The following is a 13,413-nucleotide window of genomic DNA, read 5'->3' as shown; positions in this document are numbered from 1 at the left end:
AGCTACACCATGGGTTTTAGTGCTATGGACAGCTACACCAGTGTGTCTTTGTGTTTCAGTACAGAGGATAGCTAAAGTTATGTGTTTCTCTTTCTGCAGCAGTGTGTGTGTTTTTGTTTCTTTTTTTTAAAATTATTAATGCAATCTAGTCTTTAGTCAATCATCTTGCAAAATAGATGCAATCCTTCACAGGTTGCATTTGAAGACCGAGTCGGTGTATCTTTGTGGCCCAACCTATCCCAGAATTCATAGCGTGGCTCAGCCAATTCCAGTTTCCAACAATGGCGGATGCTACTTAGTTTTAATATTACTGCTTGGTTTATCAAGACATCACATATTTTCAAAAGTGCTCCGACGTTTTGGGTGACGTCTGTTACTCACCAGCTCGAAGCTGATCAGGAGGTCGAGGCCCACTAGAGCTGGGGGGAACACTGCACTCCCGGCACATCTTGCAAAAGTTTTGCGAGGTCTCGCAAAAGGTCATCTCCATTTTTTTTCTCCAATGTCCCTTGTGGGGCTCCGTAGTAGACCCCATCCATTATTTTGCTTTCCACACGATATTATCCAAGCTGCTCCTTTTTTACTGTAGGAAATGTATCTTGTTTGCAGGCTTCAGGGTTATTCACAGAGGATAAAGGGATTCTGAGGTACATTAAAGTGGTCACAAAAACCTCCCACTCTCTCAGTGGCTTTCATTTAATATGTTTCAGTGGGCTGAATATATTATTTGAATATCTGACTGTAGTCTTAAGGTAATTTGTTGGCTGATTAAACAGCTATGATGACCAAAAAAGAGTGAAAACACTTTAGCTAATGTTGAAGCTCTGACATGAGTCATGAAAAAAACTACAACTACAAAACATATCCCACACTCATTTCTCTCCCTGTGAAATACAGCAGCTAGACTTTAATCAAGCAGACACACTATGCAACAAACTGCATACAAACAGTTTGTGCATTTACTGAAGTTTGTGGAGCTGATGTATACATTTACATTTGAAATTACGTGTGACTTAAAAATTGTTACTGCATTTGTAAAAGCTTCTCTTCTGTAGGGCTAGCTAGATGCTGAAGTGCTGCAAACACAACTTATGAACTCCTGCACTTGTTAAAAAAAAAAAGAAGTGACTTAAAATAAATACTCCCCTCAAATGTAAGGAGTAGAAGGTACAGATATATGTTAAAATATGTAGAGAGTTAAAGTAAAAGTTCTCAGAAAAAATAAATACTCAAGTCAAGTACAGATACATGAAAATGTAAGTACAGTAACAAAGTATTTTTACTCTGTTACTTTCCACCTCTTATCCACTATATGAGTTACCAGGATGCTAGTAACTAGGTCTGTCAAAAGGATTTCCCTCTGTTTAGTTTCTTTTGTTGCTCAATCTGAAAAAAGGTCTTTTTTTCTGTCTTTTTAAAGTGTTTATATAAATTGGTTTTACTGCTATACTTTCCTTTGTACATACATCATGATTTGCACTGTTTCCATTTAAAGTAATAAAAAAAATGCTCTTCTTTCTCAGTCACTATTTAGTAAGGAGAGTTGTTACTGGTGGGTGTTTTCTTATATTGTGGGGCCATACAGTGTGAAGTTCTTTGAGGTGGTATATTTTGTGTTTTGGGGCTATATAAATAAATCTGAATAAAATTGAAATGAATTAAAACAGTAAAACTAAAGTCTAAGAAAGGCAACAAATCTGAAACTAGCCAACAAATCAGTCTGAAGCAGTATTCTCATTCTTTACCAAAAGAGGGTGCTATTATGTAGCATGCTATTATTGGATTATATACTATTATCTATTATATACTGTATTTTATCAGACTTTTTAGGCTTTCAAGATTTGTACTATTACTATACTTTTAATGATAAATATGTAAAATGATCCCTTGTCAAGCTTTAAAAATGAAACATATATTTTTTTGTGGTAGTACTACATATATTTTATATATATTCTTCTGAAATCTAAGTTTTTACATATGAAATTAATCATAATAGTTATAGTTATTGTTTAATACGCAGACTGGTCTTTTCTAGATTGGCAGAGGTTGAAAATGTATTATTATTATTATTATTATTATTATTATTATTATTATTATTTACACATGTTTAAATACATATTTCTGTAATAGATTATTTCTTTTAAATATGGGAAAATGGATTTCTTAGGCATTAGATAATATCATCAGTCTCAAAACCTCTATGAATAAATGACACATGTTTTGTTCTCTTCCTTGCAGTTGGTCACAAATGAAACTATTTTCTTAAAGGCTACAAAGGGAAAGAACAGCTTATGTGATTTCCTTTTATCTTCACAGCACATGAAAATATAAATAGAACTAATAAAACCTGACATCAACGCTTTCACATATTTTCCTCTGAGGCTGATTCCTCTTAGAGCACACTGCAGTTAGTTCAGAGCAGCACACACACACGTTTGTTTTTGAGGGAAAGCCGAACTGTGAGCAGACATGGAAGCTGTAGTTGGACTGTTATTGCTGTTGTGTGGAGTGCCTCGTGGTGAGCTGTTCATTTTTTTCACATGAAGCCCTTTATTAATACTTAATTTTATTATAAATAACACATTTTACAGCTACAGGATCCCGTCAATTAAATACATTTGACATTATGAGATGCTCAAACATTGAACCAATAAAAATAAGAAAAATTCAGATAGAGATCGGATGAACACAGTGGCAGTTTGTTAAAATAATCTGAACCCTTTAACTGTTTAATTGCAATATTTGATTTGTTTTAACATTTACGTGAATTTAAAATAAATACTTGTGAAAAAATATCAGATTTAATGATATATAAGTAATAATATTGATAATAAAATAGAATGGAAGATCTACCCCTTTTTCAAATATTTATTTAATCCCTTTGGATTTTGGAAAAAGCACTTCAGTCAGCTTACTATACAGGGAGTGCAGAATTATTGGGCAAGTTGTATTTTTGAGGAATAATTTTATTATTGAACAACAACCATGTTCTCAATGAACTCAAAAAACACATTAATATCAAAGCTGAATGTTTTTGGAAGTAGTTTTAGTTTGTTTTAGTTTTAGCTATTTTAGGGGATATCTGTGTGTGCAGGTGACTATTACTGTGCATAATTATTAGGCAACTTAACAAAAACAAATATATACCCATTTCAATTATTTATTTTTACCAGTGAAACCAATATAACATCTCCACATTCACAAATATACATTTCTGACATTCAAAAACAAAACAAAAACAAATCAGCGACCAATATAGCCACCTTTCTTTGCAAGGACACTCAAAAGCCTGCCATCCATGGATTCTGTCAGTGTTTTGATCTGTTCACCATCAACATTGCGTGCAGCAGCAACCACAGCCTCCCAGACACTGTTCAGAGAGGTGTACTGTTTTCCTCCTTGTAAATCTCACATTTGATGATGGACCACAGGTTCTCAATGGGGTTCAGATCAGGTGAACAAGGAGGCCATGTCATTAGTTTTTCTTCTTTTATACCCTTTCTTGCCAGCCACGCTGTGGAGTACTTGGACGCATGTGATGGAGCATTGTCCTGCATGAAAATCATGTTTTTCTTGAAGGATGCAGACTTCTTCCTGTACCACTGCTTGAAGAAGGTGTCTTCCAGAAACTGGCAGTAGGACTGGGAGTTGAGCTTGACTCCATCCTCAACCCGAAAAAGGCCCCACAAGCTCATCTTTGATGATACCAGCCCAAACCAGTACTCCACCTCCACCTTGCTGGCGTCTGAGTCGGACTGGAGCTCTCTGCCCTTTACCAATCCAGCCACGGGCCCATCCATCTGGCCCATCAAGACTCACTCTCATTTCATCAGTCCATAAAACCTTAGAAAAATCAGTCTTGAGATATTTCTTGGCCCAGTCTTGACATTTCAGCTTGTGTGTCTTGTTCAGTGGTGGTCGTCTTTCAGCCTTTCTTACCTTGGCCATGTCTCTGAGTATTGCACACCTTGTGCTTTTGGGCACTCCAGTGATGTTGCAGCTCTGAAATATGGCCAAACTGGTGGCAAGTGGCATCTTGGCAGCTGCACGCTTGACTTTTCTCAGTTCATGGGCAGTTATTTTGCGCCTTGGTTTTTCCACACGCTTCTTGCGACCCTGTTGACTATTTTGAATGAAACGCTTGATTGTTCGATGATCACGCTTCAGAAGCTTTGCAATTTTAAGACTGCTGCATCCCTCTGCAAGATATCTCACTATTTTTGACTTTTCTGAGCCTGTCAAGTCCTTCTTTTGACCCATTTTGCCAAAGGAAAGGAAGTTGCCTAATAATTATGCACACCTGATATAGGGTGTTGATGTCATTAGACCACACCCCTTCTCATTACAGAGATGCACATCACCTAATATGCTTAATTGGTAGAGGGCTTTCGAGCCTATACAGCTTGGAGTAAGACAACATGCATGAAGAGGATGATGTGGACAAAATACTCATTTGCCTAATAATTCTGCACTCCCTGTAAAGATCATAACCTATGTATGTATGTATGTCTGTATGTAATGGGTGCTCCAATCTAAACGAATGTTTGCCAAAACAGTTTCATCCATACATTAATTATTAACATTTATGTTTAAAGAAAGATCTGTTATTGATCCCAGTTCCTTTGATTTTTGTATTAATGATCACCCTGCAAATACTGAACGTGTATTTGTTACACATTCCTTATACATTGCCTGTACATAACTAACTGGTTACCAAAACTTATATCTACGGTGTACTGTTGGTTTTTGCTAGTGTCATTTAGACATCTTACCCATAATTTTAAAATGTTCTTTATGAAAACAACTCACTCTAATTGGGAAATAGTGCTGTTAGCTGAACCCTGTGTTTCACTCACTGACCTCTATAATGGATGCTAATCAACGCTTCTTCAGTTAATGTGAATTGGGAAAGACTGAAGCCACAAAAACTTCTTTTCAAATAAACATTTGCAAATGGTGCCACAATCCAGGGACTGGTCTCTCAAAATTTGCTGTTGTTTATTTATGTTTATTTGCAGATGTGGAAACTCACTGTGATGGCAGACAGGATGGAGTTCAGTGTTATGGAGCTTTGGGAGGAACTGTGGACATCCAGCTGATGGACAGCACCTCAGAAATACCTAGATACCACTTGTTAAAGGATTCATCAAAAATATTGGATGTGAAACACAATAAGAGTCTTCATGATACCACAGAGAACAAATTTTTATTTTTTCCTAGTAATGGAAAATTTAGGATCAGTAGCCTAAACAGGAAGGACCATGGTAATTATACCCTTCAAACCTTTGATTCAGATGGAAGAGCATCAGGCGAGCGGACTTTATGTATATTTGTTCAAGGTAAATTTTTTGTTCCTCTGTTGGGAAATGACAACAATTAGTAGGCTGAAACTTAGCATTGTTTTGGTAATCTATATATCTCCACTATACTATAAAGAATTATGGAGATTCTGATGTAAAATCTACTGTGTGGTTTTGTGTGTTTCTCTCAGCTCCTGTGTCCTCTGTCCTGCTGGTCTCTGAGTGTCTGTCCCAGGGAGAGATGAGGGTGTCCTGCTCCTCTGAGGGAGGGGACAGTCCTCAGTACAGCTGGACTCTGGATGGACGCACACTGACAGATGCTGAGCTCCTTTCTGGAAATAAGGAGACTAACATCATCACTCTGAAACAGCACGTCTCAGGACGTCTGGTCTGCTCAGTCAGGAACAACGTCAGTAATGTCTTCAAAGAAGAGAAGATATCTATCTGTGGTGAGTGAGAACATTATTAATAAAAGTTTTGTTAATAAGTGGATTAAACATCTTTTGTAAATCATCTGTGTATTTTCATTACCTGCACCTCAAACAATAAGACACAAACATCTTAATAATCATTCTTAAATTAAACTCCCAACAGTGATGACTGATGGTACATTAGTAAATATCGACCTTTAAGTTAATTGATGTCATTTTTTCTCTTCATAAAAACGTGTTTGTGGACTTGCTTGTTTTGTGTGTTTTATTGTAGAAGCAGGTATTTTGCCAGTGATCTGTGGTGTTCTCTCGGCTTTGGTAATTTTCCTAACTGTGGCTGCAGCAGTCATCTGTGCGCAGAGGAAGAAACAAAAAAACACACCTACAAAAGGTACAAATCTTCCTTTTTATTCAGTTCATTCAGATTGGTCTTTCTTTGCTTTGTTTTTTGCAAATATAAAAAATAAATTTTGGTTTTGCTTTTTTTTCAATAAAGAAAAAACAAACAAACAAAAATATTTTAGATAGCAGTTTTTGAATGGATTTTGATAAGAATCAAACAAACCACTGTACACTGTTGCCAGTTGTTGGGCTAACACTACTTAGGAAAAAAATGTCATGACATGATTAAATTACAAAAGGGCTCATGAATTTTAATTTGATCTTCTTTGTACTCTGCAGATGAAGAAGATGGACAGCAAATAATGTACTCCGATGTTAGAGTGAAGAAAAAGAAAGAACAGAAGAAAATGGAGAAAAGAGTGGAGGTGGAGGCAGAGGTGGAGTACGGCCAAGTTTTAGTCAAGTCCTCAAGGCGATCTCGGCGCACTGAACAAGCAGGAGATGATTGTTTGTATGTCAACATCCATAAAATCAGGTGATTAAAGTGATCAGCATTTTTACACAGACTACACCACTGAAGGTCCACAGAGGGAGGAGGTGGTGTCGAAATACCGAAAGGTCTTTTATTTAATGGAACTTCCTATCAGACAAATCATCAAAGCTCATAAATATTGATTTTCATACATTTCACTGTTCTTCCAAATTTTGAAAGCGCTTTAATGCATCCAGTCTTATGTTCCTGCTGTGAACCTCTGATACAACAAAGTTTATGATTGTAATGGCAGATTCTCTTTTATTTTGAACTCAACGTGACAAAGTGCATTTTGTTTCATGTTATTTGGTTTCATTGCTGCATAACACTTTTTGCTTCATAATTTAAATACAGTTCAGGTCAGATGTCACTATGTAGCACCAAATCATAGCATCTCAAGTAATATCACACAGTAAAACATTAGAGTATATTAAATTTGAGCACTGTCAAACTACCTGTTATAATCATAATAACAACAGCATTTATGATATTTGGTCATCAGTCTGGGATCACAGGGGCAGCACAGGTTCAACATGGTCGTAGTTTATTTGTACTTCCAATACCCCTGGGGCAAGTTTAACACACATATCTGGAGTTTTGTTGTTGTTCAGCGGTGCCAGTGTTTTTAAAATTAGCATCAGTACAAATATCAAGGAAATGTTCGAAGTCAGAACAACATTTATGGAGCCCAGTCCGGTGTCTGTAATCATGTTGCAGATTTTTCTTTGTTCAATTCATATGTTAGATAAACAACCGAAGACACATTTAAGCATAAATGTAGAGACAGTGTCATTATTCTGGTGTTAAAATCTCTTTATGACATTATAAATAAAGCTTTTGTTTTACATTTGCTGAATTTTAATTTACTATACACTTTGCTTTTGCACAGACATATATTTATGAATACTGATGACTTTGCAACGGTTGAATGATGCCATTAATTAGTTGTTTCTCTTTTAAAGTGCTTTATAAATAAAACTGGATGTCTTTGGAGTTGTTTTCAATTCAATATTTTATCATCATTATTGATATAGATTTTTAAAAAAATAATTAAACATTTACTGTTTCTTTCTCTGCATTTCTATTCTAGTCACATCATGCCTGGTCTGAGTTCACACATTCTTATCTGAAGATGATCAGTAATAACAAGAAATTGCAATGACAACTGCTTTCAGTTAGTACTGAAATACTGTGAAAGTAGTCACATCCTGCTGAGTCTAAATTTACATGTTTTGATCTGAAACTGGTCAAGAACAGGAAACGTGGTCAGTGGAGCAGGTGCCTGTTTGCGTTTGTGTAAAGGAGAGTTTGTCTCAAAGTTGCCTACTTAGTTGACAGAGGTTGAATAAAGAACATGGAAGCTGTGTTTGGACTGTAGGTGATGCTATTAGGAGTCCTTTAATTGCACATCTTCAAGCAACTTAAAGACGTCCAGACGCTTTTCTTTCTAAGCTCCTTAGATTGTTCTTTGTCTCATATAAAGCTCTAATTATATCTGTATCTCTGCATTGACAGAATTAAAAACAGGAGCTTTAATTTTGTTGTTTCCTGTTGTTTTTGTATTTAGAAACCTTTCAGAAAATTGTCCTTTAATGTGTCATTAGTACTGTTTGCCCAGTAAGACTGTTTGGTGTCAGGTTTCCCTCTACTGGTTTACAGAGGTGTTGCATTTGCTTACAAATAAGTTCAGTGAAACTCTTACTTTCTCTTTTCTTTCCTTAAAAAAAACCAACAAAAAAACAAAGAACATGTACGTATTTTTATTAAGATAATGCTTGCAGGGCAAAGCTACACAAAACCTACATGCAAAGCATCACGTTTCTCTAAATCATATAAATAGTATTGGATGCTTTAACCAGAGGAGAGCAAGTGAGGGGAGCTTCACAACAGGAACATTACAGAGACAAAGCATGACATTTAGACTAGTGTGAAATGGCTCCACAGTGTGGCTGTATTGTGGGGTGAAGGTACAGACGACACAGGTGCTCTAGCCTTTCCCTCTGACTGACTTTATTCACCACCAAACATGAACTGAACACATTGTGGCAAAACCCAGCAAAACCCCTCCTCCCGACCTGGTTGTGAGTGGAGCCCTCTGGTGGGCCATCACAGTATTTACTTTTATTTTGTATGTGTACTTCTGCTCATATGATCTGTCAAGGCTAATGGGAAGAGGCACTCAGGAGATCACTTCAGTGCATTTTATTTACACTGGAGTAATATACATTCAGCCATAACAAAGTAGCATGTGAAACAGTGCTCCAGGGAGGGATCCCGGGAGGAAGGGAATCCACAACTCCAAACAAACAAAACATCTCAAAAACAATGTTTAAATAAGGACATGGCTTAACACTGTGACAAGTGTGGAAGTGATGGTAATACATTTCAATTGAGCTTCACTGCATTTCTTAGAGTGTTTTAGATGATTAGAAGCCTTTATTACCAAAATAGACGGCGAGAAGCAGAGAGAAAGTTTTTAATCAAAATCATATCATTGTATTTTTTAGACTTCCATCCAATAATTTTTAAATACTGTTTATAATAAATATTCTTTCTTATTGAGAAAATACTACTGTTGGCTGAACCCTAACTATGTTTCAGTCACAGACCTGTGTAATGCTCATCTGTATGGCAATAAATACTTGTTTGTATGGTCTAAACTGAGACAGATGGGAGCCACAAAACCACTATTTCTGTTTTAGGTCAGCATTTGCATCTGTTACCACAGTCCTGGTAAAAACTGAACACTCAAAACTGTGACATTTTGTTGTTCGCTTTTTGCCATCTAGCCATGTTTTACCTTAATGCAGTGGTTCTTAACCTTGTTGGAGGTACCGAACCCCACCAGTTTCATATGCGCTTTCACTGAACCCCTCTTTAGTGAAAAATAAAATATGATTTTTTTTTTCAAATTCAAGACATAGATATGTTTTTTACTGGTGCACAAAATGAGCCGTGCATGTCATGGCGGAGGCTCTGCTGAACCCCTGAGACCGACTCACCGAACCCCTAGGGTTCGATCGAACCCAGGTTAAGAACCACTGCCTTAATGGCATTGAATTACTCAAAAGATTCAAGGTTTAAAGCTAAAACAAATCTGATCTACAATACAACAGCACAAATGAGGCAGACAGTTTGGAGCCTCAGTGAGGATGGAGGTTTAGCTTTTTTGTTTTAGTTTTTTAGGTTCCTTAACCTGCCATTCAAGTGCATAAGGGGCCATTTGCAACATCTTATGAGGGGATTTACCACTCTGAGTCTCACTGCACACTGATTTAGAGACAGTATACTAAATACAACCAAGTTTAAGTGGTTTAAAGCGTCACAGGAACCATGGCATTACAGCTCTGATCGGTTCCTCCATCATGAGCCTGCTTAGCCTTGTGTGCCTGACCTGGGATCTGATGATCCCTAACCAGGTGGAAAAAAATCCAACTTTTATTGGCAGATCTCCTGTCCTTCAACAGGATGTCCATGACATGTCCTTAACCAGAGCACACATTTTTTAATAGTGCACTTAAAGAAAACCTGTCAGGTTTCATCCTTCCAGAGGGGTAAACATTTTTGCATATGTCAATCATTTAATAATCTTTTTTCCTTATAAGCAGGCCTGCTAAAGCGCTGTAAAACACCTCACTGAGAGCAGTCACAAAGTGAGCCTCTCCAAATTACAGTGGGCTTTGGAGTAATTCACCTATTTGGGACATGTGATCACATCAGATGGTAAGTCCCTCTGTCTAAAAAGGACTGCAGTGATTCGGTCCATTCCAAAATCACAAAGACATCTTTGGACATAAAATCATATTGCCGACAGAGGATACCGAAAAATGTTGTGCGAGAGGCTCTATTATCAACAGTGATTGAGTGATGCAAATTTCACAGCTACTTGACTGACAAATTCTTTTGGACTCCTGCACTTCTGTATAGCAGCTAGACTGCGTCATAAGTGATGCCAGTTCCTGATACCTCAGAAACTTGAGCATCATCCTTATTTCCCTAGTAAATATAACAACTACAGCTGTAAGTCTCTTTGTGATATCTACTGAATTCTGACATTTAAAACTCTTAAACAGAATTTTGTGTTCATTTCACAAGTGATTTTGCTTTGAACCACCAGATTAAACCTTCTTTCAAAACTGCATTGTAAATACCTTTAGGATGTTTTAAATATCATAATGTTATTGATGCTGTTATATCAGACAGATTTCTCCTGTCTGAAAGGGAGAGGCAGTACAGGCTTAAGAGAGAAAAAGCCTCAGTAATAACCAAAGGGCTGGAGATTCAGATGAAGAAGAGTGGGTAGGATCCAGAGAACAGTAGAGACATCATTTAGGGACCAGACGGCAGTGAGTGATTTAATCATTGAGTATGCTTAAACAACATTTTTGAACTTCTTAGGGTAACTCTCCTGTCTGAAAGGGAGACACAGTACAGGTTAAGGAGAGAAAGGCCTCAGGCTGAGTATCACACCTGGCTGGGAATCCTGGAGGGATGAGTTAAACGATAAGCATGATTGGAATTCACACCTGACAGTGTGAAAGGAGGGATTTGTTAGAAATAACTTTGATTAAGTTTCTTTTTTAAATTAATTGCAATGTGTGCTCATAATAGAGTTAATACACTCCTCATTAGAAGGGTACAAGCACCCCACGGTGTGAAGGGTTAACTAACAGGTAAGAAAGTTGAGTGTTTTGGTGAAATTTCTACACGCTTACACAACACAGTTTCAGAAAGGGAGAGGATGCCTTGGCCTTGTGCGGGGGTTTAAACTGTTGTTCCAGTAATGATGATGGCACAGCAACAAATAAGGTGTCAGTTAAAGCTGACATCAGCGTGGAAATTAAACATGTCTGGTAACAAGTGCAGACTTCCTGTGTTGTCTCACACAAGCAGCGCTTTCCACACCTGCCTTGCATATTGTAATCAGCTGTGGAGTATTTTAGATTGAAGCTTGCAGCAGTTCTCATTATAGATCATAGATCATTGTCTATTAAGAGAAATATGTCTCATAAGCATTGTAAATGTGTACGATATGACCCACAAGCGTAAACTAGGCTTTACAAATGTGTACAATGATTCGTGTGTAACGTTTGAGGACTCACATGTGCGTGCTTCAATCCACACACAAATCTGAAGCAATTTGACCACATGTAGAAGTATTTTACAAATGCATACATCCAAACCTGAATAAATACCAGGAGCAGATCTATTTAAAGTACTTTAACTTAATAAATTCTGGGTAATGATTGGTATTTATTCAGGTTTGAGACATATTTCTCTCAATAGTTGCCATAATAGGGAACATTAAGTCATTTCTGTTACCTTGCCTGCAAATGCCTGTTTTGGGTTAACCCAGTTTTTTCTCAGTTCTCTTAGTTACATCCTTTGCACTTCCACAGAAACCTTGCTAATCTAGCTGCCCTTAGACTACCTCCAATGCTCCATTCAGTCCTAACTCAAGTAAGACTGTTAACCACCCACTGGCTTTTTGAAATTAATTACATCGACCTTTTGGACGCCATTTAATCGCTTCATTCCCCTCTAACAGAGCTCCTGTGTGTCAGTCTGCAGTGCCATAGAGTTCCCCCATACACTGCCTTCAATCCAAACAAACATGACAAAATGCACAGTGGACTCCAACACTCATCTGACTATCCATCCATGATCTGACCTCTCCAGCCCAACTGCCTGATCACGTTAAGCTCTAAAAGGAGGGTGAGCAAAGCAGTACGCATTACTGACTGGTATCCCACACTAATGGGATTATCAGGTTGTGATGAGTCCCTCACTGAGAGGCTTGATGGGGATAATGTGTTGGAAGCCATCAGTGAAGGAAAAGAATCACCCAGGCTGGAGATCTTGTACATCAAACCTTTGTATAACTATGCACGCACTGGCTTCCTGCAGAAATGATATGGGATTTGGAATACAGCCAGGAAACTAAAGACTTGAGTTTAGAACGTCATGCTTTGAGTTTTTGTGTGTTTATGATTTCTTGTGGTTGTGACAAGGTATTTGTTCTAACTCTGTGTTGGTTATGGTCTTCTGTTCATTTATATTCACTGATACCTTTTGGGTTTCTTTGTTTTTTGTTTCTTTAGTTTCGTGCTGAGTTTTGGATTATTTTGGGTTCAGTGGTTCCCTTTTGAGATTCCTTTCTGTTCCTCCAGTCTTTTCTCTGCGGTTGTGTCAGCATGACATCAATTGTAATGACATATACCAAACTTAATTTCCTTTATTGGGATTGTCCTCTTAACTATTCTGTTTACATTCTTTTCAAACTGAAGAGTATGAAATGTATAAATTGTATATCTCATATCTCAATTCTATATCTTCTATGCTCAATATATTTTCAACTTCTTATTTGGGAAAACAGGACGTTTTGTCAACACGTGTGCATAAACATAGCTCTCACTTCCATTTTTAGGGCAGAGTAAGAGGAAGTATGTAAAATAATAGTCCTGCCATAACATTTGGACAGTTTCATTGCAACCTGCTCAGAGTTGAAGGTTCCAGCTTTGTTTTATAATGCAGGAAGTACTTAGATGATTTTTCTCATTTCCAGTAGAGTGCTTATATATATGTTGCTTCCTTAGGCTTTGCTGATTTGTGCATCCATTGCAACATAAGCATATAATGTACATCATATGTTTCTTGATCATGATTCTTCTTCCATCCATGTTCACCATCACTCCTCGTGCTTACTGAGAGTAATCAAAAGTAAGTGAAAAATTGCAAAGCTTGCAGTATGCAGAGTCTGCAGTGTTTAATTTAAATACATTCAGTGACATTCTGCTATTTACCACTG

The 13,413-nt window shown here is 37.3% G+C and overlaps 1 protein-coding gene across 1 annotated transcript; it reads left to right on the top strand.

Annotated features, from left to right (window-relative positions):
* The first annotated feature begins 2,453 nt into the window (after nucleotides 1-2,453).
* On the top strand, nucleotides 2,454-7,489 carry LOC120432806 (hepatocyte cell adhesion molecule-like). Its single transcript, XM_039598015.1, has 5 exons — nucleotides 2,454-2,518; nucleotides 5,019-5,339; nucleotides 5,492-5,749; nucleotides 6,006-6,122; nucleotides 6,413-7,489. The coding sequence occupies exons 1-5, from the start codon at nucleotides 2,470-2,472 to the stop codon at nucleotides 6,610-6,612; spliced, it is 945 nt and encodes a 314-aa protein (XP_039453949.1). The 5' UTR covers nucleotides 2,454-2,469; the 3' UTR covers nucleotides 6,613-7,489.
* Nucleotides 7,490-13,413: the final 5,924 nt, after the last annotated feature.

This window comes from Oreochromis aureus, linkage group 2, assembly GCF_013358895.1.
Source record: "Oreochromis aureus strain Israel breed Guangdong linkage group 2, ZZ_aureus, whole genome shotgun sequence".
NCBI classification, from domain to species: Eukaryota; Metazoa; Chordata; class Actinopteri; order Cichliformes; family Cichlidae; genus Oreochromis; species Oreochromis aureus.
This window is presented reverse-complemented; position numbering and strand designations above follow the sequence as displayed.